The sequence below is a fragment of the Oxyura jamaicensis genome, chromosome 2, assembly GCF_011077185.1.
Source record: "Oxyura jamaicensis isolate SHBP4307 breed ruddy duck chromosome 2, BPBGC_Ojam_1.0, whole genome shotgun sequence".
NCBI lineage: Eukaryota > Metazoa > Chordata > Aves > Anseriformes > Anatidae > Oxyura > Oxyura jamaicensis.
Genome location: NC_048894.1, coordinates 67,388,120 through 67,414,456, shown reverse-complemented (window position 1 = coordinate 67,414,456; position 26,337 = coordinate 67,388,120). Strand labels below are relative to the sequence as shown.

Below are 26,337 nucleotides of genomic sequence, written 5' to 3'. Positions count from 1 at the left end.
TTTTTTTTTTTTTTTTTTTTTTTTTTTTATAGTAAGCATCATGGCACTCTGAAAGGTGCTTGACATTTCTCCCACTCCAACCAATCCGCTTGTGAGAGTTGTCATTGGCCAAGCAGAGGGCCAATCTTTCAATGACGGTAACGTCTGCTCCAGTGTCTACCAGCATCTTGCATTGACTGGAGTGTGGGTGCTCAGAGCTATTCCAAAGAGTAACAGTAAGTGTTGGCTGATGCTGGGCTATGTCGCAGCCCAAAATACCTCCGAGAATCCAGTTGATCTGAATCCTGCTGCTCTCCTGATAGCATCCACTGCCTTTGGTACTACCGCTCAGAAAAGAATCAGTTGAGCAATTCTAGTTCCCTTTGGTATACACAATGGTGGAGACAATGTCCAATCCATAGCTAGGATTTGTCCATTATAGTTGGCATCAATTATCCCCGGCAAAACAAACAATCCGGTCACAGTTGTACTTGATCATCCTCGCAGCAATGTGCTACAGCCATTCTCAATCGGTCCTTTGACGTTCAATGGAATTTTATGAACGTGAGCACCCCACAAGGTGGGGTCTGTTACTGTGGAGTCATCCACTCCGTCATTCCCTCTGGTTTTGGTGGAGAGGGTGTCCACGGCGGTGGCAGTGTCGGCGGGGTTGCAGGTGGCGCTGGACCCTGCGTCAGCATTACGTTTCGAGCCCTCCCTTGTGGCGCGCTCCTCCTTTGACCGGGAGGCGGGGTGCTGCTGTGGTCGCGCGGCCCCGCCCCGCACTCCTCTTCTTGTTTCCCTGCCGCGGCAGCAGGGGCTGCCCTTCCGCGTTGTATTTAGAGCGTCATCGGCTCGCCCAATGGCGTCCTTTCCCACATCTGGGACATAAAGTGGGCGGAACTGCCAGCGAGCCGCCCCCTTGCCCACACCGCGGGCATGCAGAGTCTGGGTGGCTCGGGTCTCCACACAGATAGCGTATTTTTCTGACCCTTGGGGTCCTGACTGATGGTTAGTGCCGCTGCAAAAGCAGACGCCAGCAATTCGGTATGGTGTTCGATAGAGCCCACTCGGTTACATGCCTCTGTCTGAACTATTGTATTCACAGGCAGAGCCTGAAGCATCTTTTTACAGTCGGTATTTGTGTTTTCTACCGCTAGCTTTTGTAGCAAGGCCTCTTTTGCTTCCCGATTGTGAATCTGCTTATCTAGTGCATCACGAAGCCGGTCTATAGACTGCATGTATGGCTCAGACACCCCTTGCTGGACCTTTGTAAAGGGCTGCGCGGGCTTTCCAGTCTCTGAGATTCTTAACATCACCTGGAGGACTAGGGTTGCAGTTAGCAAGATGTTTGGATGTAGACGTGCCTGAAGGCATGGATCCCCTATCGGGTCTGCCTCTGTTCCCAAGTTTTGCTTTCTCTGGCGGTACGCAGTCACTGCTTTTTATTTCACCCACCTGTGTAGCCCGAGTGGCTGCTGTCTGTACCCTTTTTTCCGCTTGCCATGACCTCAGTCACCAAGCTCCAGGTTGTCATCACCTCAGCAGCTGTCATATCTCCCCGCAAGGCAGCATCCCATATAGTTGTCCCCACATTTTCCCAAGTTTTTACATCAAACACCACCAAAACTGTTGACTGGGCCCCATTCTTTTGTAAGAACTTTAGCAATAGTTTCACTTTATATGGGTCATATTTCACTCCTCTTTTTACCAGGAGTTGAGTCAATAACTATCGCCTCCTCCTCGGCCGATAGATTAGCTCCCATAGTTAATGCCCCAGCCGCTCACCTGCTTCTTGAGGTGATGTCCCAGGATTAAAGCTGCGGTCCCACCACCAGCTTGAGTCATTCAGCTGGGGTACCTCCTGACGCTTCTCTCGGTGTTGTTTTGTCCCGATGACATTGGGGTCACCATTTGGAGGGATTAACAGCACGGACTCCCGATGGCTCTTGAACAGGAGGCCTTTATTGCAACTTTACTCCACTACATATACTTTCTACTCCACTACATATACTTTCTTTCCGCATAGCCCCATATGCTGTTCATGCGCCAGTATCTGTTATACAATTGGTCAGAGAGCCTTAGGCACGCGCCTCAAGCCAGCCAGGCCACTGCACAGAGCTCATCTTTAACACTGCAGCCAAGTTGTTTATCTCGACCTTGCTCAAGTTCTTGTTTCTACCGCTTACATCCTCATTATCTCTAGTTCAGGGACATGTCAAACAATGCAAGGCTACTTGCGAATTCCTTCTCCTCATAATAGGATACAGAATTCAGTGAAAACTTTTCTGTCCAAAAATCCTAGACAAAATATATGAAGCATGCAGAAAAGCCAGTTGTGTACTGAAAGCAAATCTGGCTTTTAGAAATACTTTTTGCAAAACTGCAGTGTCTACCTATACACAGTGGTTGTTTAGGATAAAAAGAGGAAAACTAGGGACATCTAATCATCTGTCAACACCAAAATAAAATATATCAGTGACCTTGGTAGTGCTTAAATACGGCTAAATTGTTTATGCTGCATTACTTCAAACATTTTAGGGGAAAGCCATTTTAAATTGGTTCCTTTAGACACTAGCATAAATCTGTTGAAGAAGGAAGTATGGTCTGTTGTAGATTATGCACCCTGCACTGCTAACTACCGACAATGTGGCTTCTTCACACTAAATTGGGAAATAGTACTTAACTGGTCAGAGGTAACAAGGAGACAAGTCATTAAAGCTTGTAATGATTGTAATAATCAGAACAAGATCATTAGGGGACTACTGACAAGAAATCCATGGGAAAGAAGCAAATTACCTGTATGTTTGGAATTCCAATAACTTACTCAGAAAAAAGTGAAATTTCTGTGCTGTGTTGGTGGATGGTTTAGGAATGCAAAATATCAGTGGTTGAATGTGTTAAGCAACATCATCTAAAGGTCACCAGGGCTCCAAAGTAAAACTATGATCTCATGGCTGCAATTTTTGCCCTTCCCTGTTCACACCCTTCCCGTGTTTCTGTTTATACTGGGAAGTATTAATGGCCTCTGTTTCCCATGTATAGGCAGCTGTGCATCATGTAATGGTGTTTAGGCTAGCTATACCCCATAAGGTGTTGATAAATATCTGAGCTTGTGAGGGTGTTCTCTGGGACTGGAAAATGCCACCAGGGCAAGTCTGACACAGGCTCAGAGACTGAATGCTTAGAAGTGCATGCGGGGCAATAAAACCTGGGGGAAAAAAGCAGTGAGGAAGTCACATACCAAGATATGACTAAGGTAGGACAGCTTACCTTCTGAATTCATTGTATGATAGCATTCTTTTTTTTTTTTTTTTTTTTTTTTTAATGTAAAATCAAGTCAACTACTACGTGTTTTGGATTCAGATATGAGAAATTGAGGCATTTACTCTATGTGGGGCACCAACACACATATATATAAATATACACCACATATAACATATGTTAACATACATATTGAGTTTTTTTTTGGTGAATGCAGTAAAGGTTTGCAGCAGAAGCAAGGTGGCAAGGTTGTAAAAAACTGGGTCACCACTCGGGCCCATGCAAGCAGCAGCAGGAAGATGACCTCATCTCCTCCTCTCCTGTGCCAATGACCTGCAGCTCTGGATTGCGTACAGCAGCTGCTAATGTTGGAGGAGCCGCCCGTCCCAGTGGCAACAGCAGTGGCTAGGGCAGACTTCCCAGGCTCTACCCTCTTCCTCTGACATTCATCTGATAACAAAGGAGGTTGCCTTCCTTTGCCTAATTCATCTCCAAATAGGAAACAATCACTGACTTTATAGCAGAACTCGTGATCAGTTTGTAGCAAAATGTGAGATGCAGAGCAAGCCCTTTAACCTCATTTTAAAAATACTTTTATCGCTCCCTTTTATGGTATCATTACTCATGGCTTAAGCAGTAAGAAAATAGCAGGCTCACCATTTTAGCTGTCTGAAACAAGAAATGGGGAACAAGAAAAAAGATCAAACAATCCTTTTCAGCCATCATTCGAGCAAGCCTCATGGGTCTGCCTGCCTTGCGTATTTGAGCCACACAGGGCTGATTCAGCAGAAAGCGAGCACAATGTGCATGACATATCCTCAGCCACAGAGACACGTGAAAATGCCCTTTAGCACCAGGAGAGAGATTTCACGGAACTGCTGACAGTTTGAGGTGGGAAGGGGCCTCTGGAGGCCACCCGGTCCAAGCTCCCTGCTCAAGCAGGGGCACCTGGAGCTGCTTGCCTAGGACCATGTCCAAGAGGCTTTTGAAGATCTTCAAGGAAGAGGCTCCATAACCTCTCTGGGCAGCCTGTGCCAGTGCTCTGTCACTTGCACAGTGAAAAAGTGTTTCCTGATGTTCAGAGGAACCTCCTTTGTTCCAGTTTGTGCCCGTTGCTTCTTGTGCTGGCACTGGGCACAACTGACAAGAGCCTGGCTCCATCCTCTTTGCACCCAGAATCACAGAATAGTCTAGGTTGGAAGAGACCTCCAAGATCACCGAGTCCAACCTCTGACCTAACACTAACAAATCTTCCACTAAAACATATCCCGAAGCTCTACATCTAAACGTCTTTTAAAGACCTCCAGGGATGGTGACTCAACTACTTCCCTGGGCAGCCTATTCCAGTGACTAACCCATTCAGTAAAGAAGTTCTTCCTAATATCCAACCTAAACCTCCCCTGGCGCAACTTTAGCCCATTCCCCCTTGTCCTGTCACCAGGCACGTGGGAGAACAGACTAACCCCCACCTCACTACAGCCTCCTTTCAGGTACCTGTAGAGTGCAATAAGGTCGCCCCTGAGCCTCCTCTTCTCCAGGCTAAACAGTCCCAGCTCCCTCAGCCGCTCCCCATAAGACTTGTTCTCCAGACCCTTCACCAGCTTCGTAGCCCTTCTCTGGACTCGCTCGAGCACCTCCATGTCCTTCTTGTAGCGAGGGGCCCAAAACTGAACGCAGTACTCGAGGTGCGGCCTCACCAGAGCCGAGTATAGGGGGACAATCACTTCCCTGGCCCTGCTGGCCACGCTGCTTCTTATGCAAGCCAGGATGCTGCTGGCCTTCTTGGCCGCCTGAGCACACTGCTGGCTCATATTCAGCCAACTGTCAACCACTACTCCCAGGTCCTTCTCTGCCAGGCAGCTTTCTAACCACACATCTCCCAGCCTGTAGTGCTGCTTGGGGTTGTTGTGCCCCAGGTACAGGACCAGGTACTTGGCCTTGTTGAACTTCATACCGTTGGCCTCAGCCCATCGGTCCAGCCTATCCAGATCCTCCTGCAGAGCCTTCCTACCCTCGAGCAGATCAACACACGCACCTAACTTGGTGTCGTCTGCAAACTTGCTGAGGGTGCACTCAATCCCTTCATCCAGATCATCAATGAAGATGTTAAAAAGGACTGGCCCCAGTACCGAGCCCTGGGGGAACCCACTAGTGACTGGCCTCCAACTGGATTTGACTCCATTCACCACAACTCTCTGGGGCCGGCCATCCAGCCAGCTCTTCACCCAACGAAGTGTACGCCAGTGCAAGCCATGAGCAGCCAGTTTCCTGAGGAGAATGCTGTGGGGAAACGGTGTCAAATGCCTTACTGAAGTCAAGGTAGACCACGTCCACAGCCTTTCCCTCATCCCCTAAGCGTGTCACCTTGTCATAGAAGGAGATCAGGTTCGTCAAGCAGGACCTGCCCTTCATAAACCCATGCTGACTAGGCCTGATCGCCTGCTTGCCCTGCAACTGCCACATGAAAATCTGCTCTATGAGTTACCCTGGCACTGCTGTTAAACTAACAGGCCTATAGTTCCCCGCGTCTACCCTCTGGCCCTTCTTGTAGATGGGCGTCACGTTTGCTAGCCGCCAGTGTAAATACTCTCATTTAAAGTATTTACAGATACTGATGAGATCCCCCTGGAGGTATTTACAGACATGGATGAGATCCCCCTAAGCCTCCTTTCCTCCACGCAGAGCAGCCCCCTTCTCTCAGCCTCCCCTCACAGCAGAAGTGCCCTTCCCCGCGCCCCTCCCCCCCCTTTTGACAAGTGCTTCCAGCGCCCTTTGTTGATTTTTTTTTTTTTTTTTTAATGAGTGATCCCACGGCCCTTTTGGAGCGATTCCAGCACCCCCTACAGAGAACTAATGTATTAATTTATTTAAAAAGACAGTTTTCAGCTCGAGTGGGCGGGGAAGATACGCGGGGGGAGGAGGAGAGAAGAGGGATGCGTACGTGCGTGCGTGCCCACGCTGCGTCGGGAGCGCGCGCGGCGATCCCGGAAGTGCGGGGCGGCGCAGCAGCCGCATCGGCGACGGAAGCAGTAGTCGGAGCTGCCTTGGGCCGCGCTCCGCTCCCCGAGCCACCCGGCCATGACGAACTTCATCTCGGTGCAGCTGAAGAAGGCCTCGGAGGTGGACTTGGCCAAGCCGCTGTGCAAGTTCATTCAGCAGAGCTACCCGGGCGGCGACGCCCAGGCCGAGCACTGCCGCGCCGCCGAGGAGCTCAGTAAGCTCCGCAAGAGCGCGCTGGGCCGCCCGCTCGACAAGCACGACGCCTGCCTCGACACCCTCCAGAGGTACGGTTCGGTACGGCACGGCCCGCCTCGGGGAGGCCGCCCGCGGGCCTCGGGACCGGGCCGGGAGAGAGGGAGGGGTGGGGGGAGGGGGGGGTGGAGGAGGAGGAAGTGAAGGAAGAAGAAGAGGAGGAGGAAGAGGAGGAGGAAGAGGAGGCCGCCACATCGACTTCCTCTTTCGAGTGCCTCGAGAGTACTGGTGACCCTTGGTTCTGCGTAGAAGTCAAGGGGCTGGCCGCTTTTCTCTCATTCCCCCTTGCCGTCACGCCTTCCTTCAGCATGCACCGGCAGTGTGATGTTTTTCCATGGTCATGTTGGTATTTTCACTAAACTTAGTGTGATGATGGGAGGCTGGGTAGTGCCTCCCTGCTGCAGGGACTGCCAGAGGTTAGGTGAGCAGAAGGTGAGGATGAGCTGGCTGAACTGCGTGAAGGCTGCTGCTGCTGTGGGACTAATTGCCCTGTCACCTACAAAAACATTCCGTCTTTCCCATCTCTGAAACATTACCGGTTTGTAGCCTTGATTTACTGTGTTTATCCCGTTCTTTTTCTTTGTGCAGGAAACGTTGCAAGCCCATTATAGCTCAAATCACTGAAATTATTGTGATTAACCTAGTGAATGAACTCTCAGTACAGAGTCCACTTTGGAAAGTTGGAGTCAAAGATTTGCAGTACCAAAATAAGAATTTTTACATGGTGGCATTACTTTTTTTTTTCTTTTTTCAGAAATATAAAAGTAGAGGGGTTTCTTAGAGTAGAGAGAAATGCCAACCACAAACTTGACACGCTTCTGTAACATTATCACGAACAAGTACAAAACATGCTTGATGTTTGCCACTAGAATATGATTCCTAATTATTTTAAAATTAGGAGGAATGGAGAAGAAATCAGTGACACGCAATAAAAAACTTGTAATACACGTTACTCTTTTTTATTTTTTTGAGGGCTTATCAAGCCCTCACCGGGTGTTTGGACTATAAAAGCTATGACTGTGCTGATCATGTTTTACAATATTGCTGTAGTTTCCTGTTCTATTCCTGTTTATTACTATGCATGCTTTTGAAGATATTACTGTGTATGCCTTTTGAAGGTCAGGGAAATAATGAGAATCTATGAGGTGAAAGATTGATTCAGCCAGCCAAGTGGGAAGGCTTCATTTTATCTTCTCTTGAAGGCTGGAATTGAGCTCCCTTTCCTGATGATGCCGATCAGACTTGTGATTAGTTTCTAGCAGAAATCCTTGTTTGGCCCACCTAATTCATATGACCTCACAGTAACAACTTTGTACAGGAGAAAGCCCTGCCCTGTGTCTTCAGTTCTGGTCCTCCTAGTCCATTTCTGAAAACCAAAAGATGTACGTGGCTTTCTAACGTCAGTGAGTTCAGTGTGAGGTCAGATCAACATCAGAGCCAGGAGCAGAAGAGGGTTGAAGGAGTGTGGCTGAAAGTCACAGGACTGAGTGGGACTTCCCTCTTCTGGTGTCAGTAGGTCATTAAATTAATTCGGGTCATAATATGCAACTTCGCCGTTAAGTTTTCTCTCTAGATAATGAAGGGAAATTGCTTGCAATGGTGTAGGTAACCACTTTTCAAGTCAGTTCCATATGCATAGACCTGTTCTCTCTGCAGGTGGCTTTGACTTGCCCAGGTGCTGTTGGTAGTAGTCAGAGGTTGAATGTGGCCTCTCACTGGTGCCACAGATGGGAAAGGCCATGGCTGCTGCTTCACACAGAAGGCATAAAACACCTGCATCTAAAATGATGTGGTTTGAGATTGTTCCCTCTACAGTGGTCTGAACTTAGTCATTAATTTTCATTTTACAGTTAAAAATCTTTTTTTTACTTCAGTCTTATTCATGGGAACAATAGAATAGGCATAAAATGTACTTAAATGAGGGAGAGAACTATCGGATAGGTTTTCATTTCTAATGAAAAGTTATGGTTTGTCCCCATCCGGCTGTTTATATTAATTACACGTTGTTGGAAGATAAAATTCTGTAAAAGTACTCTGATTACATTTTCTGTTAATGTTCTGTAAGGTGCAGACATGTGCTGATGAGCTTGAATAGAAGTATCCAGCTGAGCTTATGACTGCAGTAGCACAAGCTTCAGACTGCCTTGCGGTTTCTCTGAAAATTCATTTCCCTTTCCAACTTTCAGTATTTTCCTATTGCTATTTGGGTTGTACTAAGTCTTGTGTTTCGCTAACAACTTTAGCAAGATTTGCGTTGAGGTTGGATTTTTACAGTTGCTGTATTTAAATCTGGTTTGCTAGTGAAGTAAAGTTGGAAGAGTTGATTAAAATGTGGATACCCTCTGTGTACACTTACTACTTTGTGGCTTTTTATAGACCATTATACCTACTTAAGTGTTAAGAAATGAGGGCTTAATCTTCTGCTAATTAGTCTAGGGATGCCCACTGTTTTGCAGTCTTTTAGAAGTCTTGCTTTGAGTAGTTACTGCAGAACTTTTAGGGAAGAGAAGTACTCAGTTGCAGCTCCATTATCTAGGCAAACACCGAGCAGTAAAACTTCGAATGTGTGAGACAAGCTGTTGTTTGGCTGATCAGTGCAAATGCTTCTTGGAGAAGTATTTGAGATACCCTGACAGAAGGGGGAAAATGTAATTAGGGAAAAAAGCCTTGCTTGCTTCCAAGCTTTGTTTGTTTTGTGAGAATTTGGCTGCTCTGATGGTGACTAGGTAAGCTTGGTAGTGTTTCTCCTTAAATTCTGTCATACTAAATTTGATGTGGTGCCTTTTTTTTTTTTTTTCCTTAGCCTAATTATAGCTTCAAGGGGAGGAAGCAAGATGCTGAATACTGAAAATAACCAGGACTCCATTTCCCTTTTCTCGAGTGGTGCTGTGGTGGTATGAGTTTAATTGGTCTAATAAGTGTGTGGCTTTTGAGTGGTCAAATTCTCTGGGGACTGAAATTCTCAGCTCTGGTTTCCAGCTACAAGTTCAGGACTTCAGTTCTCATCTAGGAGATTGGAGACAGATCTTGGTCTCTTCTATATTATTTTGAAGGATTTTTTTTTTCTTTGTGATTCTTTGAAAGAGGAAGAGGATTTCAGGCTCTTAATGCATGAAGCTTATACATTAATGAAATTCTAGTTTAGACCTTGACTTCCAACTCATTTGGCTGCTGTAACAGCATGTAATGCCTGTTTTAGTGAGAGTCCTGTACTTGAAGAACCAGGTCTGTGTTGCTGGCATCTGTTCTCGCTTTTGTTGCTGTAGTTGGAACTCAGGCAGGTGATATGTTTGTGTGACTTTCTTTAGTTCATCACATTAGCAGGGCCAAGCACAAAATGCTTGTTGTATTGTGCAGCAACTGCTGTTCTTTGTGTCTTGATACTTCGAAATTACTGTAAATTTGCAGTAACACATTTGTTACTGACTCATGCAGCAGATGTGGTCTTTCCTTTAATATTTTTGTCTTTGCTAGCTTTGTTTTTATGGTTAATATCTGAGTTTACCATTATGTTAACGTTTACTTACTGATAAAGGACAGGAAATTACTTTAATTTTTTTTGGTCTAAAGAGTTTTAAGGAAATCTTAGTCTTGAATAGAATTTCAGGTTCTTTAGTATAAAGAAACAACATTGTGTGCTTGAAATAATAAAGAAAATTGTAATCTAGGAAGTTGTGTTCTTTTTAAACAAAAATCTCCATGTTGTTGGCATTCATAGATAGTAAATGGGGCAGTGTGCTTTGGTAGTAATGTATACCTGTTTATTTTCTTCGGAGTCCTGCCTCCATACAAAGCATAGTCTGTTGGCAACACACTGACTTCCCAAGGCCATTCATCAAGCTTTGCATCTTGATGTTGCCCAAATGGCAGTTGGTGACAGAGTAATTGTGGAATGTGGAAGGACAACTTGGCTTTGTTGGTGTCTTCTGGTTGGCAAATTAAATTGGGTAACAGGAGGAGATTAAATAGGAAGTCCAATTTTCTGTGTAATACCAAATGGAAAAGACTGTCTAGACAGCAGACGATGAAGAAGGTGTTCAAGTACATCTGTTGAAGTGGTATTCTGTGCTGGTATTTATTGAAGTGATTGTTTGTACTGTTATTGTTAGTTTGTATCAGTGAAATTTATTAGGAACTGTGTGTGTGAAGTGATTGTGTGACAAATCGGACCAAACTTAAACTGCTGAGAGCGTAACAATGCATAAAATTAACTTGACTTACAAAAGGGAGGCTGTCAGGCCTGCGGTGTAAGGTCACTTAAAGAAAATTGTACTTGTTAGTATATAAAATGAAGCAATAGTTACATGTGCTTTCAAAGCAAGACCATCTAATGAAAGATGAAGAAAACAGACAAAAATAAAAAACTTTTCATGAAAATAAGCAGATGTTTTTGAAAACAGTACCTTTCATGTGCAAACTTCATAAGTAATTGCCTTAGTTCTTACCTTTAACCTGATCACACAGTATAAATTTATCAGACTTACTGCCACTATTTTAGTTCTTTTGGGAAAACACCTTTGATTTGTAGAGTAGGAGTAGGTGCCTCAGTGAGGCATATTTGAAGTCTTACTTCATAATAGCTGCCCTTGTAGTAGCAATCTCATTGCTGCAGTGTGATAAGGTAGAATACAGCTTTATAGATTTGTGTGGACAATAGAAAAATTGCCACAAGCTTTAAAATCCATGTTAAGTGTCTTTAAAAAGCCTTTAATTGCAGTGCTTCAGCTGAAGCCATAAACCTGTACATCAGCAGATGTAATTTACTGAAGAAAATGCTAACACTATTTTTATTGTATATTAAAAATGCTTCCTGAATTTTTAAACAAACATTCCTTCCATGTGGGACATAGACCTTGCTTCATGTTTATCAACAGTGGCTAATACTTAATAAAGTAATCTGAGGAAACAGGAACAATGTCAACTGTTTCACAGGTTGTGAAACTTGCTGCTACTAGGTGTTTTGGATATTGGGAATATAAATTTTTTTAAAGAAACAGAACTTGACTAATGGGCATACAGCCGACATTATGTATGACAATTGTCACAGAAGGCATATAGGAAAACAGGCTTCATATGTTAAGTGTTTTCATTTGGCAGTTTAGTGGGTGTCTGTTCGGCATGTAGCCTATCATGTTTAATAAGTGGTGCAGGTCTAGTGCATAACGTGGGAGAACTTTGAACTGCTAATTATTGCTTGGATAGATTGTGTGGGGGAATGTGCTGTACTTGCCATTTTTCTGACACTCTTTCTTAAATATTTTCCACCCAGTAGACAAAATACTGGTGCAGGAAAACTTCTGGTTTTAATTCAGTGACTGCTATAATATACTGTAATGAAAACTAAACTTGGAACTGGAAAAAAATTATCAAGGATTAAGCTCTTCAATTGATATGTTGCAAGGCAAATGTCATCTATTTCAGATGCATTGAACTTTAAACAGGTGTCAAATTGTAGGAGACTGGGTTATAATATTCAGATCAAGGCACCATAGAGTAGCCTGTTAATTGTTAAATGTACTTTAGACATTAAGTCATGCTCCAGAAGTGATGTACCTTTATGTTTAGATATGCAGGGACTCGTTTCCATAACATTTTTCTCATCTGTTCTTCATCAGAAGGTGACAAGTGACAGCTTATTCTGTTATACTCTTTCTTCTACTTTGGATTGTGACAGGGTTCCCACATTATTGTTCCCTTTGAACTTTTTCATCCATTGAAAAGATCCCTCTAGACAGCATTTCTGTCTGTCCTGCAGGTCCTTCATAGCTATGAGTGAACCCCATAAATTATTGGGTGGTTGGGGGGGGGGTGTTGTTGTACCCCCTTCTTTACTTGTGGTGTAAGAAATGGAACTCTTAATTTGATTTAGCTCATGGATCTCTTCCTTTTTTTGTAGATACTATGATCAGCTGTGTTCAATTGAACCAAAGTTTCCATTCTCTGAAAATCAGGTAAGAAAATGTGTCAAACTATTAAACTGAATTGTGATTGTGGCAACTAAGATATGACTGCCAAGCCTGTACCTAATCCACTAAACAGTACTTCTCTCAGGCAACACATTTAAACTATGAGCCTTATTTTCCCAACCTCTGTTTATTTTCAGCCTGTACTCAAAAATAATCTATACTGAAATTTCACCTCTAGTGGCCAGGATTGCCTTCTTATTAAAGATTCAGAAAAGTTCTGCTGTTGGCTGGTGGTTATTGTGGTCTAAATTAGAAAGAGGGTGCTTTGCCAAAATATTCCTCTTTAACTCCTTTCCTTTTCCCAAGAAGTCTATGTCAGACTATGTTATAAATGCTTTTTTAAAAACATAATTTATATGGGGAAAGCTTTAGTTAGTAATGGATGGAATATGATGTTTGTTTTTTGAGGTAGAACAGATGTTTAATTCTTAGCAATAACAGAGTAAACCCACTGGTTTGCTACTATTTGTCTGCCTCTGCATCTGTAAATTACATAGTTTCTCTCTAGATGTGTTAAGTTTTTCTTTTCTTCCCCTAACACATTTCTGTAGAATTCCATAGTTTTGAGGATGAATTCAGCTTAAGAAAATGTCTTTCCTCAAGTGGAGACTGAAATAGATCTTTAGGCTCCTATATTTTGGGGCAGAAAGATGTAGATTTTCTGTGGAGGCATTTACTAGTAGGACAATTTCAGTTTCTTTAGCAGATGATATTTGAATGGCAAGGTTATAATTAAAACATTTCTTTCAGATTTAGGGGATTACAAGGGAGTGGTTTTGATGCAGTTCAAACTGATTTGAGTTTCCTGTGTAGCTGCCTTCACTTGTTTGTGAAGTAAAGCCAACCTACACTTTGGTTTTAATGTGCAAATATTTTGATATGGTGCTCTGCTAACTCTGAGATGTGGAGAACTGGGAAACTTTAGGAACAGGATTTGCAGATCTGTGAACTGTTCAGTCAAATTGAAATAGCGGAAGCAAGAATGAACAGTTGGGACCAGAAATTTCTGAACCAGCATTTCTGCTGGAGGAAAATGTTATTGAACAGTACTGTGTGCTCTCGAGTTGTTCTCCGAGAGCATTTTAAAATGAGGGATTTTGTTACCTTTCCTGGGCTGATACCTGTGGCCTACAGCCAGTTTGATCAGCTGAATCAAATTGCGGAACTTCAAAGCACATTCTGTGAAGTATTTGCATTGTCGATGGAATGTATGCTAGACATATAATATAAAACAATTTTTACCTGCTTTCTCTTCCCTGAGTGCATTTCCTGGCAATGCTGCTATTGAATTCACTCTTAATATCATGTTATAAATATTGTAGTAAAAAGCAGTTCCAAATATGCTAGTAGTTTGGAACAGTAGAAACTGCCTGGTTGGGTAGTTTCCTTTATCTGTGACCACTATACCTGGCTGTCAGACTTAATGCAAGAAGAATATCTTAGTTTGGAAATAAATTTGTCTGTCACTCTGAGGAGGAGTGGAGCTAAAGGTCTATTTTGAGAATTTATCTTGCTTGCTTTAAAAAAAAGATTTGAAAAAAAGTAACAGGAAGGAATATATATATATATATATATATATATATATATTTTTAAGTAACTCTTGATGACTCTCTAACACTTGCAGAGTGTTTGTAATGTCACAGGTGAATTAAATGTTTTATACTGTTAGAATTAAAAAAGGATAAGTGTGTAAATTTGGGATATTTTCTGAAGACTCCATTGTTTATTTTAGAAATAAAGATGTTTTTCACAACTTTCAGGTCTGTGTAACGTTTACATGGAAAGATGCTTTTGATAAAGGATCGCTTTTTGGAGGCTCTGTCAAACTGGGTATGTAATCACACTGAGAATGCAAGTCTTAATGATAAAATTTAAGATTTTTTTTATAGCTGAAAGGTTATTAGTCTTTCTAGTATCAGTATAACTTTCCACGAGTCCAGCTATGTTACTAAGAGATAAATCACTTCTGTTCCTTGGACGCCTCCAGTTGACTTTAGTGAAAACAGTTCAAGATAATACTAAGTTTCAAAGGTAGGCTTTTGGTAAGCCATCTCTTAATTGCTTTATATGAGTCAGATCCTCTTGTAAAGTGAAATGTCTAAGTGAAGCAAGTCCCCTCCAGAAGAAGAGTGTTTATTTGGCTTCAGTAACATAGTTGGACGTCACATGCTCTTCAAGAGACTAGAAGGACCTGCCTGCCAATGTACTGAAATGATTCTTCTATTGCTTTATAAAATGTTTTCAAACAGATTTGAAGACTTAGAAAAAAATATATATTTGTTTTCTGCAAATGTAAGGAGTTTGAATCTGTTTCATTTTACTTGCATGGGGATGGTTCTGAACTGCAATTTCTGGGTCATAAAATGGATTTGGAACACTTGCCAATGCAGAAACTAAGACTAAATGCTTTTGAATTAAGCGTAAAGCTGTCCAGCTGTCATCATTCTCTAATGTTTCTACTTATACCTAAGTGTTCATCATGGCTAATGTTGCAAGATGACCATTGCGATTTTGAAGCTGTAGACAAAGCCTGAAAAATCTGTTGCAATAATTTTTTTTTTATAAATTATATCCTGCATATAGTTTTCTGTTAGCAACTACTGAAAGTCTATGCAACTTGCATGTTCTGAATACAGGTGCTACAGCCATGCTTGGGTGAACTATATGCAGAACAATATACCACTTCCCTATGTGTAAGCAAATGCTGCACATATTTCCTTGCTCTATTTTCTTAACTCTTCTAGAAAGTTCTAGATAACCGTAGGATGGGTTGGGTTGGAAGGGACCTTAAAGCCCATCCAGCCCATCACAGATGCTGTGACTGCTTGAAAAGTGACCCAGTTCACATCATGGCATGTAACATGAAATGCGTTGGCTTAAGTTAATAGGTAGAACTATAAACAGATGAGTCCGAGGAGAAGCAATATTGCTAAACAGCTGTTCTCACTATAGTAAATCACACTTCAAAAAGCAGTCCAAAGTGTAAAATAATTCTAGATATAAAATATTTTTGCACTTAGGAAACTTTGAAATCATATTTGCTTGTGTTTTAGTCTTTTGAATGATGTGTAACTTCTACAAGATGTTTTTTCTGAAAAAAAAATATTGGAAAATTCACTTCAAAAGCGATTTTCAAATTATTTCATGTACTTCTGTAGATCTTTATACTATGGTCTTTATAGTTCCTCACCTAGAAACATTTAGCGGAAGTACTAAACAAGGCTCTGTTCAGCCTTCAGACTAAAGAGGACTTCAACTTTAAAATTTTGTTATGATTCACTTTATTTTTTTGGTTTGAAACTGTGGTTTCCTCTGCAGGATGCTAAAATACTGAGGATTATTTTCTTGACAGTGTGGGTAATTGTCTCTCTTGATTGCAGCTCTGGCGAGTTTGGGGTATGAGAAGACCTGTGTTTTGTTCAACTGTGGAGCATTGGCAAGCCAGATTGCAGCAGAACAGAATCTAGATAATGATGAGGGACTGAAAGCTGCAGCTAAACACTATCAGGTACAGAGGCTCCCTGCTTACGCTTTTGAATTCTGTTATAAACATCAATTTTATAGCTGCATGTGTTTTTTTCCCTTAATTACAAAGGTAGCTTGACTAATTACCTGGTGTTGGCTTGTACGTATCTGCTAGTTTTGAAGGATTTAATTGCATAACAGTTCCCATCTGCACCTTGCCCCCGAGAGTGTTGGTAACTAACAACCTTCAGTTTAGGAGTTAGTGACTCTGGCTAATATTCTTAGTAAGTTCTACAGCAATAATCTCTTGTATTCTTCTTGATAAAGTGCAATGTGTCTTCCCTATTCTTATGCGATTAGCCATAGCCAATATGCTTTTACTTGTAGTCTGTCTTGATAAATGTCTCAGTGCAATTTCAAGAAGAAATTGCAAGGAACTTTTTTGGTAGCTAAACAGTAAATGGGATACCGAACAAGTTCTATGTTTTGAAATTATGTATTAAATTTGTAAAGGTAAAAATCTGTTTGAGAACGTGAAGGATATTGTTTTGTTTTGTTTAGTTTGCAAGTGGTGCTTTCCAACACATTAAAGACACTGTTCTATCAGCATTGAATCGAGAACCTACGGTGGACATCTCTCCAGACACAGTTGGAACTCTCAGTCTTATTATGTTGGCTCAAGCCCAAGAAGTGTTTTTTTTGAAAGCAACAAGAGGTATACTTTAATGTTTGGGTTAAATATTTAAGTGCTCATTGCAACTTCCATAAAAATTTTTAAAAGCATATTATGTTACTAAGAGCTGGTAAATGGCCTTTCAAATGTTTTTATTTTCCCCATTTTATTTTTCCCATTATGGATTTCCACACCATGTATACCTGCAAATGCAGGTCATTAAACAAACTACAGATGTCACTTTAGAATTTGTCTAAGGTTCATTTGATAGTGCATTTGTTCCATTTGTTTTTCTTTTCTTCTTGTGTTCAAAACAATTAGCCTTGCTTTACAAAGGAGTTTGGTTTACATGTTTTTCCTTCTTGAAAGCTGAAATCATCATCTAAAAGAACCAGGAGTACTAGAAATAGTGCACAGGAGCTTTACCACTACCCACCTCCTATATGTGGGTAATGATTTCATGCGAATTTAGAGAAATGACTGTACAGGGAAGCAAAGTACACTTCCTAGGAGTTCAGTGGAATTAAATTGTTCCATTGCCCCTCATTTTTAAGAGGGGAACTCTTTGACCTTGTTTAACTTTGAGAATGCCCAATTTATCCCTGAAAGTGAAATTCTGCAGGTAGAACAAAAATTGGGTCCCGAACTGTTAAAGGCTGATTATGAAATACTCATTCAGCAGCAGCATATTTTCATGCAATTATTGAAGAACATATGCTTCCAGGAACTTTCCTGTGGAACAGTACCATCTTCAGTACTAGATTTTCTTGCTTTTCTGCTCCTCAACAAGCTGTACATCTAGAACTTAAAGGTATTCAAAAGTAAAACTAAGGACCTAAAGGTCAGATGTGATGCTCACACCCCCTACCCCTGCTCTCCACCCTATTGTTTGCGGTACAGTGGAGGAAGGCAATGTTTATCTTACCTTGTATGCTTCTTCACAGGGAAGATTTCTCAAAAGTCTCATATCCTTACTGCCTTAATCTTAAAAGAATCTTAACCAGAAATTAGTATCCTTTAGCTAACTGATAAACCATGATTATGTCCTTTATTAAGCTGTTACCGGTATTTTGGTCTCTGGATATTTGGACGTTGCTTTTACATAAGTCCACAACTTGGTCTCAAAACTCAAATTCAGCTTCTTGCTGCGCTGATGATTTGCATTACATGCGATTTTTGTTTTTCATCTAGCACGAGATGGTCTGTTTAGCAGCCTTACACAGCTGATCTTGTTGGTTCTGATGGAATTGAGTTTATTCACAAATTGAAAGCAAAACTGATTGACAAAAAACAAATTGGTCTGCAAAGTCAGACTTCGTTGCAGAACTACAGATTAGTTCCAGAGTTTCTGAAGAACTTAACATTTTAAGTGTCTCTAAGTCTGAATGTTTAATCTTCCATCTCTAGGCTTGCATAGTAGCTTTGATATTTTAAGGATATATAAGTGAAAACAAAAGCCTCTAATGGTGAAGGATCTATTCCGAACTGTTTACATAGAAAAATGATTGTCATGTTTCTGTTGTTAATGTGGCTAATGTACTAATATTTTTTTTCTCCATTTAAGCTGAGGCTTTGTGGAAGAATATGTAACTAGCACACACTCTCACTAGATGGGGCTACAAGGATGTTCTATTTAGGTGTTTTGTTTTTATTAAATATTTAGTGTACTGGAGAGAAACACTTTAACAAAAAAGTTGCCAACTACTTTCTTTCCATATGTCTGAATCCTGTTCCATGGTGAAAAGGTCTGTTGGGCATATCTTAAGTACATTTACCTCATAGAACATAGATATATAACATCATAGCTCATGTCTGCAGTGTTGTAGATGTGTGTGTGGGCTGGAATGAGCAGCCCACTTGGGATTTGATTTTAGTGAGTAAGTATGCCCTGCAGGCTTCTTAATCCCCCCTCCCATACATCCCACTAATGCTTATCAGTCTGGCAGAATATAAAAATCACCTGAATCAGGGGAGTCTTGTTTGTAAGAGCAGCTATTTAGATGGCCAACACTTGCATTGATTGCCTGCCTTGTCTGTGGAGGCTGAATTGCTAGTGTAGGCCAGAGCCCATTATGAAAGGAGATGAAAATAGTTAGTGTGTTCCCATTTTAACTGTTCTAGCTCTAGTAGCAGGGTGAGAACAAGAGGCAGGAAATGCTGCTGAGGATATGGCTCTGCTGTGAAGTAGTGGGTGCCAGTTAGAGGAACTGTGGTTACTAATGTTTAATAATGCTTTCTATATTTGCTGTAAGTTGACCTCAGTGTGGGCTGCTATGGAAAAGACTGGTCCCTTCTCCTCTGCTGCACTTCAGGTTTTTGAGTCCTGACATTGAGTTTGATTAGGGAACAGGTCCTGCTGAAAATTGAATATATTTTTGCTGGCTATATTTTGGCTAAATTCTTTGTGTGACCGCACAAATGCATGTGCTGGTACAAGGAAAGGTCTGAGAAGGAGCTGCCAAAGCTAGAGTGGAACTGTGCCTGTTACTGGCAGCCTGCCCTTGGTGTGAGGTGAGGCATCACTCTTAATCCTGCATAAATGCTAGCAGCTACTGGAAGATTTCTGTTAGCACTGACTGAACTTGCAGCTTCATGACTGAAGTGAAAAAATCTGGAAGCTGCAGCTGGATATCAAGAGAAGAATGGGATTCTACCCTTGTAATATTATACACTTGCAGTACAGGTGCTGGTTAAACAGGTAATTTATGTCAGCTTCAAAAACTGATGATAACCTTAATCGTTGTTTTTTCTTTTCCAACCCCAGATAAAATGAAAGACGGTATCATAGCTAAACTAGCTAATCAAGCTGCAGATTATTATGGCGATGCTTACAAACAATGTCAATATAAAGATACTCTGCCCAAGGTTAGTAACCCTCATAGAAATAACATGGGATCTGCTGTTGTTCACAATATGCTTGATGAAGAACACGTAAAATGTTATCCTCAAGAAAAGTTGACCATCATTGCTACATTTATGTTGTATTTGAACCTCTAACTTAATGAACAATGAAGAATCTAGGAGGAAAAATATACAGTTTTTTAAGCAATTAAAATGTGATGTGTTTACTTGTGACACATTTGTTTAAAGGGATCTTGGGATGTTTGATACGTTTAGGGATGCCTTCTTACTTAAAACACTAAATATGTTTTTCAAACTAACACTTCCTAATGGGGCTTAACTGGCTTCTAAGTGTCCAAGTTTTCATTTGAAATTTGTTGTCTTGGTGACAGGATGAATATGGTATCATTGATTACCTATCTGTTAATGTAAAACATGGCTGAAAGTGTGTCCTTTGTCTGCTTCCCTGCCATCTCCTCTTCTTCCACCCCAAAACAATTTGGTATTTGTAAGTTATCTCTGTTAAGGCTTGACTGTGTGAGTGGTTTTGATTTTGGCAGGTACAGGAAAATTTTTTCCATACTTTGAATATATACTAAATAACCGGTACTTTAAGAATGAGCAAATGAAGAAGGCTTTACCCATGATATTCAAATAATAAGACAGTAGAAATTATTTTGTGCAGTGTGAGTTACTTTAAACTTGGATAAAATGTACTTATTTTTTGATATTGACTCCTGACAGTTATATCAAGCAAAGTAGGAGATTGGTTTACATAGTGCTTTTTGGCTGAATATCTGTAGGAAGCATCCCACGCTGCTGATGTTCAATTATTCCTTGTTCATTGATAATTTCAGAACTAAAATAACTATTCCAGCTTGCAGTGGTTGTCTTGTTACAAATGTGAAATACACTAGATTTCCTAAAACAAAGCAAAAAAATAATGCCTTCCCTACTAGAAAACTTAGTGGAAATATTTTGACCAGTGATAAATGAAAAAGGTCAAGATCTGGTCCTTCAAGTTGATACATGTTCTTAGCCAGATAAGTCTCTTTAGTAAATACTTGGGCAATTATTTTCTCCGGAAAAAAATCAGGTCAGTTTTTTTTTCTTGTACTGTAGAATAGAAACTTGATATTTATGCAAACTGTGCTACTGTACTAAAGTAAAAGCAGTATGCATTTTTATTTTTAAGCAATAAATCCCACAGAAATACCTTTGCTGTAGGCCAGTCAGTGATTTTTTTAACATATATTTTGGGAAAAAAATAAAGCCTATTTTAACTTTAAATAGTTATTTTACTTGGCTGCAACTTTGGGTTCTTTTGTGTGTGCATATATTTCCTCTTGTACATTCACTGGCGTTCTACAGATTGGGCCAATTTCTTGCTTAGGTACTGTGGTTGTAATTGAATTCTGAGGGGTGATGAGACTGAATGAAGTTATTGCTTTGTCTTTTGTGCTTGTGAATCTCTCTAAACAATAGATTTGCTGCCTGTTCCGGTTGTACAGTAATTTGGCAATTGATTATTTGAAATAACATAATAAGGTTTGCTGATTCTGTGAGTTAACATCAGCTCTGAGAGCCGTTACATATTTAGTTAGGAGTGTGAAATAGAAGGTGACTTGATATGTCAAACTCCAGTTGCAACCAGCCTCCCTGGCTGCTGCTCTTTAAAATTAGTCCTCTTTTTTTTCTTTTCTGGTGGGGGCAGTGAGGTTGCACAAATGTGAAGAAGTGGTTTTTACGTACTGAGGTCTTTAAAACATCACTCTGCTTTTCCAGTGCTCCTTGATTTAAGAAATAAAACAGTAAGGCCAAATCCTTGATCAAAGACCATGCCTAATGCTGTGGGGTGCAGTATAATGTTTTCTTCATGTCTTGGTTGGTACTCCTGTGAAGATAAGTGCATTTATATAAAAGTCTAAAAATGACTTTTTAATGGCTTGCATCTCAATATTTTTGGTCCTTTTATTTGTTCTTTGTTTTCATGATTCTGGAGTTACTTTCTTGATAGTCTTCTGCTGTTATAAGTGTAATTGCTTCATTAGATAAAAAATACCCGTTTTCTTCCCTCCCCTTTCTCCCTTCTTTTAAGAACACTGCCTTGGCTTTGTCCTGGGGGTTTTTGGGTATGATCTTGAAACTATCCTTTCTAATATGTGCATGCATTTCTAATCTTTGGAGTAAATGTTGCGACTTCATGGCTTGGATTTAAATTGTAGTTCATCTAATATAATAGACATTAAGAATTTTGCTGCAATGGATTTTTTAAAAAATTCTGGATTCAATCCATGCTAAGTCGCATGTTCTCTGACATTTACCTCTAATATTTTAACCTATCTAAACCATTAATTGGGTGATTCTAATTTCCTCTTCTTCCTTTTTCTTCCTGCATCCCATGTTGTCTGTGGTGGTTTATGTGGTTGGACTTTCCCCTGGTCAGTATTTTTATTTCCAGGAGGTGTTTCCTGTTCTGGCTGCAAAGCACTGCATTATGCAGGCCAATGCAGAATATCATCAATCTATCCTGGCGAAACAGCAGAAGAAATTTGGTGAAGAGATTGGGAGGTTACAGGTGTGTAAAATGTATACTTGTTTTCTTGCATTTTTCAGAAGAAAAAAATAAGTCATGTTTATCAAGTGAATTAAATTACTAGCAGCTGTCAAGATAAATATCTCTGCACTTTAATTATTTTTGGACAGTTTGATACTGCTTGACACATCAAGTCTGTTTTTGTATTTACATATGCTTATCTCAAAATAGTTAACATGACAGATTTGCTAATAAATGTTCCTAAGTAATTTTATTAAAATAAATGAAAATTTTCTTATTCTGTACTTAATCCTTTCCTGCAACCCCAATTTAAATCTTAATTATTTTTGAAAAGCACAAGGGAATTTTTGAGATGCAGGATTATCTTGTTGACATTTTAAAAGTTACTGTTACGCGTTTATTGCTTGCTTCTGGATGGAGCTTGACTTTTTTTTTTTGCATGTTCGTATAACAATTAAGTGCCTATATGAACTGCTAATAGCAAATACTATGACTGTTATTGGGTGATGGATGAAGATATATACCTGTTGTTTACTCTTGAGTTTGAAATCTGTCTAGCGGAGCCCTTTCTCTAGGATATCATTGTAATGCCTTCATGCCTTCTTATGTTCAGCCCACATAATGCTGTGTTATAGGAGGTATTCCTTAATGCTGAGTAGTTAAGATTTTTTTTAGTGAAGTCTGAAGAGTAGTATTACCTATTTTAACACTGTCGTGAATGGTGTGTAGTCAGAAGTTAGTCCTCTCTTTTTATTTGAATACATTTAGTAAAGTAAAACTTAAATTCTGTCCTCTGTAGTTATTACAATGCTGCTTCCATAATTAATTTATACTAGAGATCTAGTATTCTTCCTGATGAGCTGCTTTGAGAAATTCAGGTGAAATAAAGTAATACTTTTTTTTGGTTTTCCTAGATCAAACTAGATCAAAGATGGATTAGGCAGGGAGTGGGGTAAGAACAGTTGTAGACTGTCAAATTAAAGTACATATGACACACCCCTGTATCTTCTCCTGTCACCCTGTTTCTTGCAAATGTTAATTAGACTTATAGTATTGAGGGGGGAAAGAAGGAGAAAAGAACAGAACTGCTGTTGAGTGCTTTTTGGCACAATGGAAAATAGAAAAAAATGTCAGCAAACTTCAAATATATTTCTAATATTTCTTAGGTTCTACTTCTCAATCCTCAGAACCTTGAGTTCTTGAACTGGTGTGAGTTTACATAAATCTTGACTAAAATTGCCTCTTACATGTTTTGTTTTATTTTGAACACAAATGTGATCAGGATGAAACAGATACAATCTAAGCACGGTGTTGTTCTGCATCACTCTGAAAATAAACTGGCTGTAGGAAAGCCAGATACATCAGGGTTGTATGTAAATGCAGCAAATGGAAGTGACAAAACATCGGACCATGTATTTTATTTTAATGTGCAGTAGGATTTCAGCAACATTTTCCTGCAGCTTCTGAGTTTGAGATTGGGTGTTGGTAGCAGGTGTGAAAAACAGGACTCTGTTCTTGCCTCTTCTCTGCATGTGTCCAAGCAAGCAAGATTTGAACCTTATCTGCAAAAACAAGCTTTTGGTTTCATAAAGGAACATAAAAATGATGTGGTGACTTCTTTTGAGAATGTGTTTTTGTGGTGTTACTGCCTCTAACCCATGTTGGCTTCTTTTTGGTTTTAGGGACTCATATTGAAACTATTGTGGGATATTAACTTGCCCACTGTCTTTTTTTCCGCTAAATTATTATAATTACTCAATTATTTTTTCAGTTTTGATAACTGAAAAAATATCCATCATTTATGGAAGAGAAGAATATCTACCATATGCTTTGGAAGTCACTTGGCTAACTGGGACACTCATCTGTTTTCAAAAAGAAACATAATGGAGAGAGGGAAAACATTGTTTTAATTTTAACTGTGTTTTTTATTTTCTAGCATGCAGCAGACTTGGTTAAAACAGTGGCATCTCGTTATGATGAATACATAAATGTTAAAGATCTGGTTGACAAAATCAACCGTGCACTTACAGCTGCCAAAAAAGACAATGACTTCATTTATCATGACCGTGTTCCTGATCTGAAAGACTTGGAGCCCATTGGAAAAGCTAGCCTTGTGAAGTCTACTCCAGTTGTTGTTCCCCTCAGTCAGAAATTCACAGGTAAGTAAAGTGTGTGAAGCTTGGCGTAATTGCTATCTTGTGAAATGCACATGATCACCAATGCTCCTCTGTGCCATGAAAATGTAAATGTTTACTTCTGAATCTATGAAATTTACCACAGTCTTTGAAAGTATCATTTTTTCTAATTTGCTGTTTCACTGCTTGATGACCAACATACTAGGAGATTAAACCACAGGTTGAAAGTCATTATCTACAATGCAATCTTTAAGATATTCTCAGATTTTTCTAAGCTGCTGTTCTTCTATATTAAACCATTCTTTTTAACTTCAAAAAGAACACTGATGTAGGTGATAAGTATCAAATCATATAATCTTCACTAATCTAGTTGCTGGCCTTTGTAAAGCTCCAAAATATCAGTTTGTCTGAACAGGAAAGTTCTGAAAAATGATCTGCTTGTCTTTCTCCTTTTCTTCCTTTTAAAAAGATCCTTAAGGAAAATGACTTGTAGTCATACAGATGCTTTTAAATTACTTCAACTCAAGTTCTGCCTTAGATGGAAATCTAAATATATTAGCTAAAGACCTGTAGAAATATCCACTATATTAAGCTAGAGAATTGTAGAAATAGATTTATTTTTTAGCACATCCTGGGGAGCGGAGAAGTATCTTACACTGTGTATATCGGTCTCTGTATAGCAACCTGTACTAAAGAGCCATGAAGATGTTTGTATCCTTTTACTTTCACAGTGCAATTGCAGTAATTTATGCTCCTTCACTTGTAGACTTGTTTGAGAAGATGGTTCCATTGCAAGTTCAGCAATCTGTGAGTGTTTATAACCAGAGAAAGGCAGATCTAGTAAACAGGCTAATAGCTCAGATGAGAGAAGCCACAAATTTGGCAAATGGGTAAGTATGGCTTCATGTTAACTTTATCAAGATGAGTTATGGAACAGCCTCTCAATACTAGTTCCCTTGCAGCCTGTCAGCATCCAGATTAAAGTAAAGTTTTTTATTCCTGTGCAGTAGGCTGGCAAATTTGAGGTCTATAGTGGTATTTAGAACTACTTGAATGCATCTAAAGAACAAACAGTACTTCATTTTCTTCAGCCTTTCATCAGTTTCTAGGAATCTGACACTAGCTCAGAAAGAGTTCCACTACCATTAATCTACAGGGATTTTCATGTTTTAGTGGTCAGCTTGATTGAACCAGTGATCCACTACATGGTATTTTTCCCCCAAGATTTTGTTCTTTAGTGATAATAAAATCTTATCAACCTGAAAGATAGGAATGTAACTCAAGGCAGTTGGTTATTTATTTACCAGATAGTTGTTATTGAAAATGTTTGCCACTTTTTAAGAGCTAGAAGACTAGGATTTGTTTAGCTTTTAAGAGCTTTGAAACTCGCTTTGGGAGAGGTGTACTCTAGGAATAAGTTTAAAGTATTCAGTTTGACCTTTCTGTCTAATTGTATGTTGTAAAATGTGTCCATTCTGATAATGGACTGTGAGAGCATTTATTTGGATAGCAATATAATTTACAGGGTATATTACAAGTATCAAACACATCACACAAGATGCTGTATAACATGTTGACTTTTTCAGTGTGTTGGCTTCCCTCAATCTTCCGGCTGCTATTGAAGATGTGTCTGGTGATACTGTTCCTCAGTCCATTTTGAACAAGTCCAAGTCTGTGATTGAACAGGGAGGAATTCAGACTGTTGATCAGCTGATCAAAGATTTGCCTGAGCTTCTACAAAGGAACAAAGAAATCTTAGATGAAGTAAGCTCAGCAACTGCTAACACTCAAGACATTCTTGAAAAAAAAACACAACCCACACTACCACTCAACTTGTTTTCTTTAAGTGGCAATAAAAAAGTGCACAGTTACACAAAATACTTGCGACTTTAATAGCGTTTTAAAACCGCGGTGCTTGTAATAGCACTAAAAATACTGCTTGTAATAGTACTTTAAAAACATGCTGTTTAAGTGTTTAGTCCACACATGCCAAAACTGGGCTGTCACATGGATGTTCACCTACGAGTATTTTCTTTTTTAAGATTAAGTTGGGGGAGGCAGGGAAACATTCTGTACAGATTTTAATCATTTGTCTTCTATATCTTTTATTTGTCGAATTAAATTTATACAAGATATTTGTGTTGGTGGTATTTTCTACACTAGCTATATATTATAGCTATTTCATGTTTACAAAGGGTTATAATG

The 26,337-nt window shown here is 40.0% G+C and overlaps 1 protein-coding gene across 2 annotated transcripts in view; it reads left to right on the top strand.

Moving 5' to 3' along the window:
• The first annotated feature begins 6,274 nt into the window (after positions 1–6,274).
• PDCD6IP (programmed cell death 6 interacting protein) overlaps positions 6,275–26,337 on the top strand; it is a 31,038-nt gene continuing 10,975 nt past the window's right edge. Inside the window, exons 1-10 of one of the 2 annotated variants that reach the window (XM_035316523.1) lie at positions 6,275–6,527; positions 12,392–12,446; positions 14,222–14,291; positions 15,842–15,969; positions 16,488–16,641; positions 19,364–19,464; positions 21,887–22,018; positions 23,934–24,156; positions 24,899–25,022; positions 25,719–25,896. In XM_035316523.1, coding sequence (XP_035172414.1) covers positions 6,322–6,527; positions 12,392–12,446; positions 14,222–14,291; positions 15,842–15,969; positions 16,488–16,641; positions 19,364–19,464; positions 21,887–22,018; positions 23,934–24,156; positions 24,899–25,022; positions 25,719–25,896 — 1,371 coding nt within the window. In that variant the 5' untranslated portion in view covers positions 6,275–6,321. The remainder of the gene's footprint in view (positions 6,528–12,391; positions 12,447–14,221; positions 14,292–15,841; positions 15,970–16,487; positions 16,642–19,363; positions 19,465–21,886; positions 22,019–23,933; positions 24,157–24,898; positions 25,023–25,718; positions 25,897–26,337) is intronic. The other variant, XM_035316524.1, reaches the window with a different exon arrangement.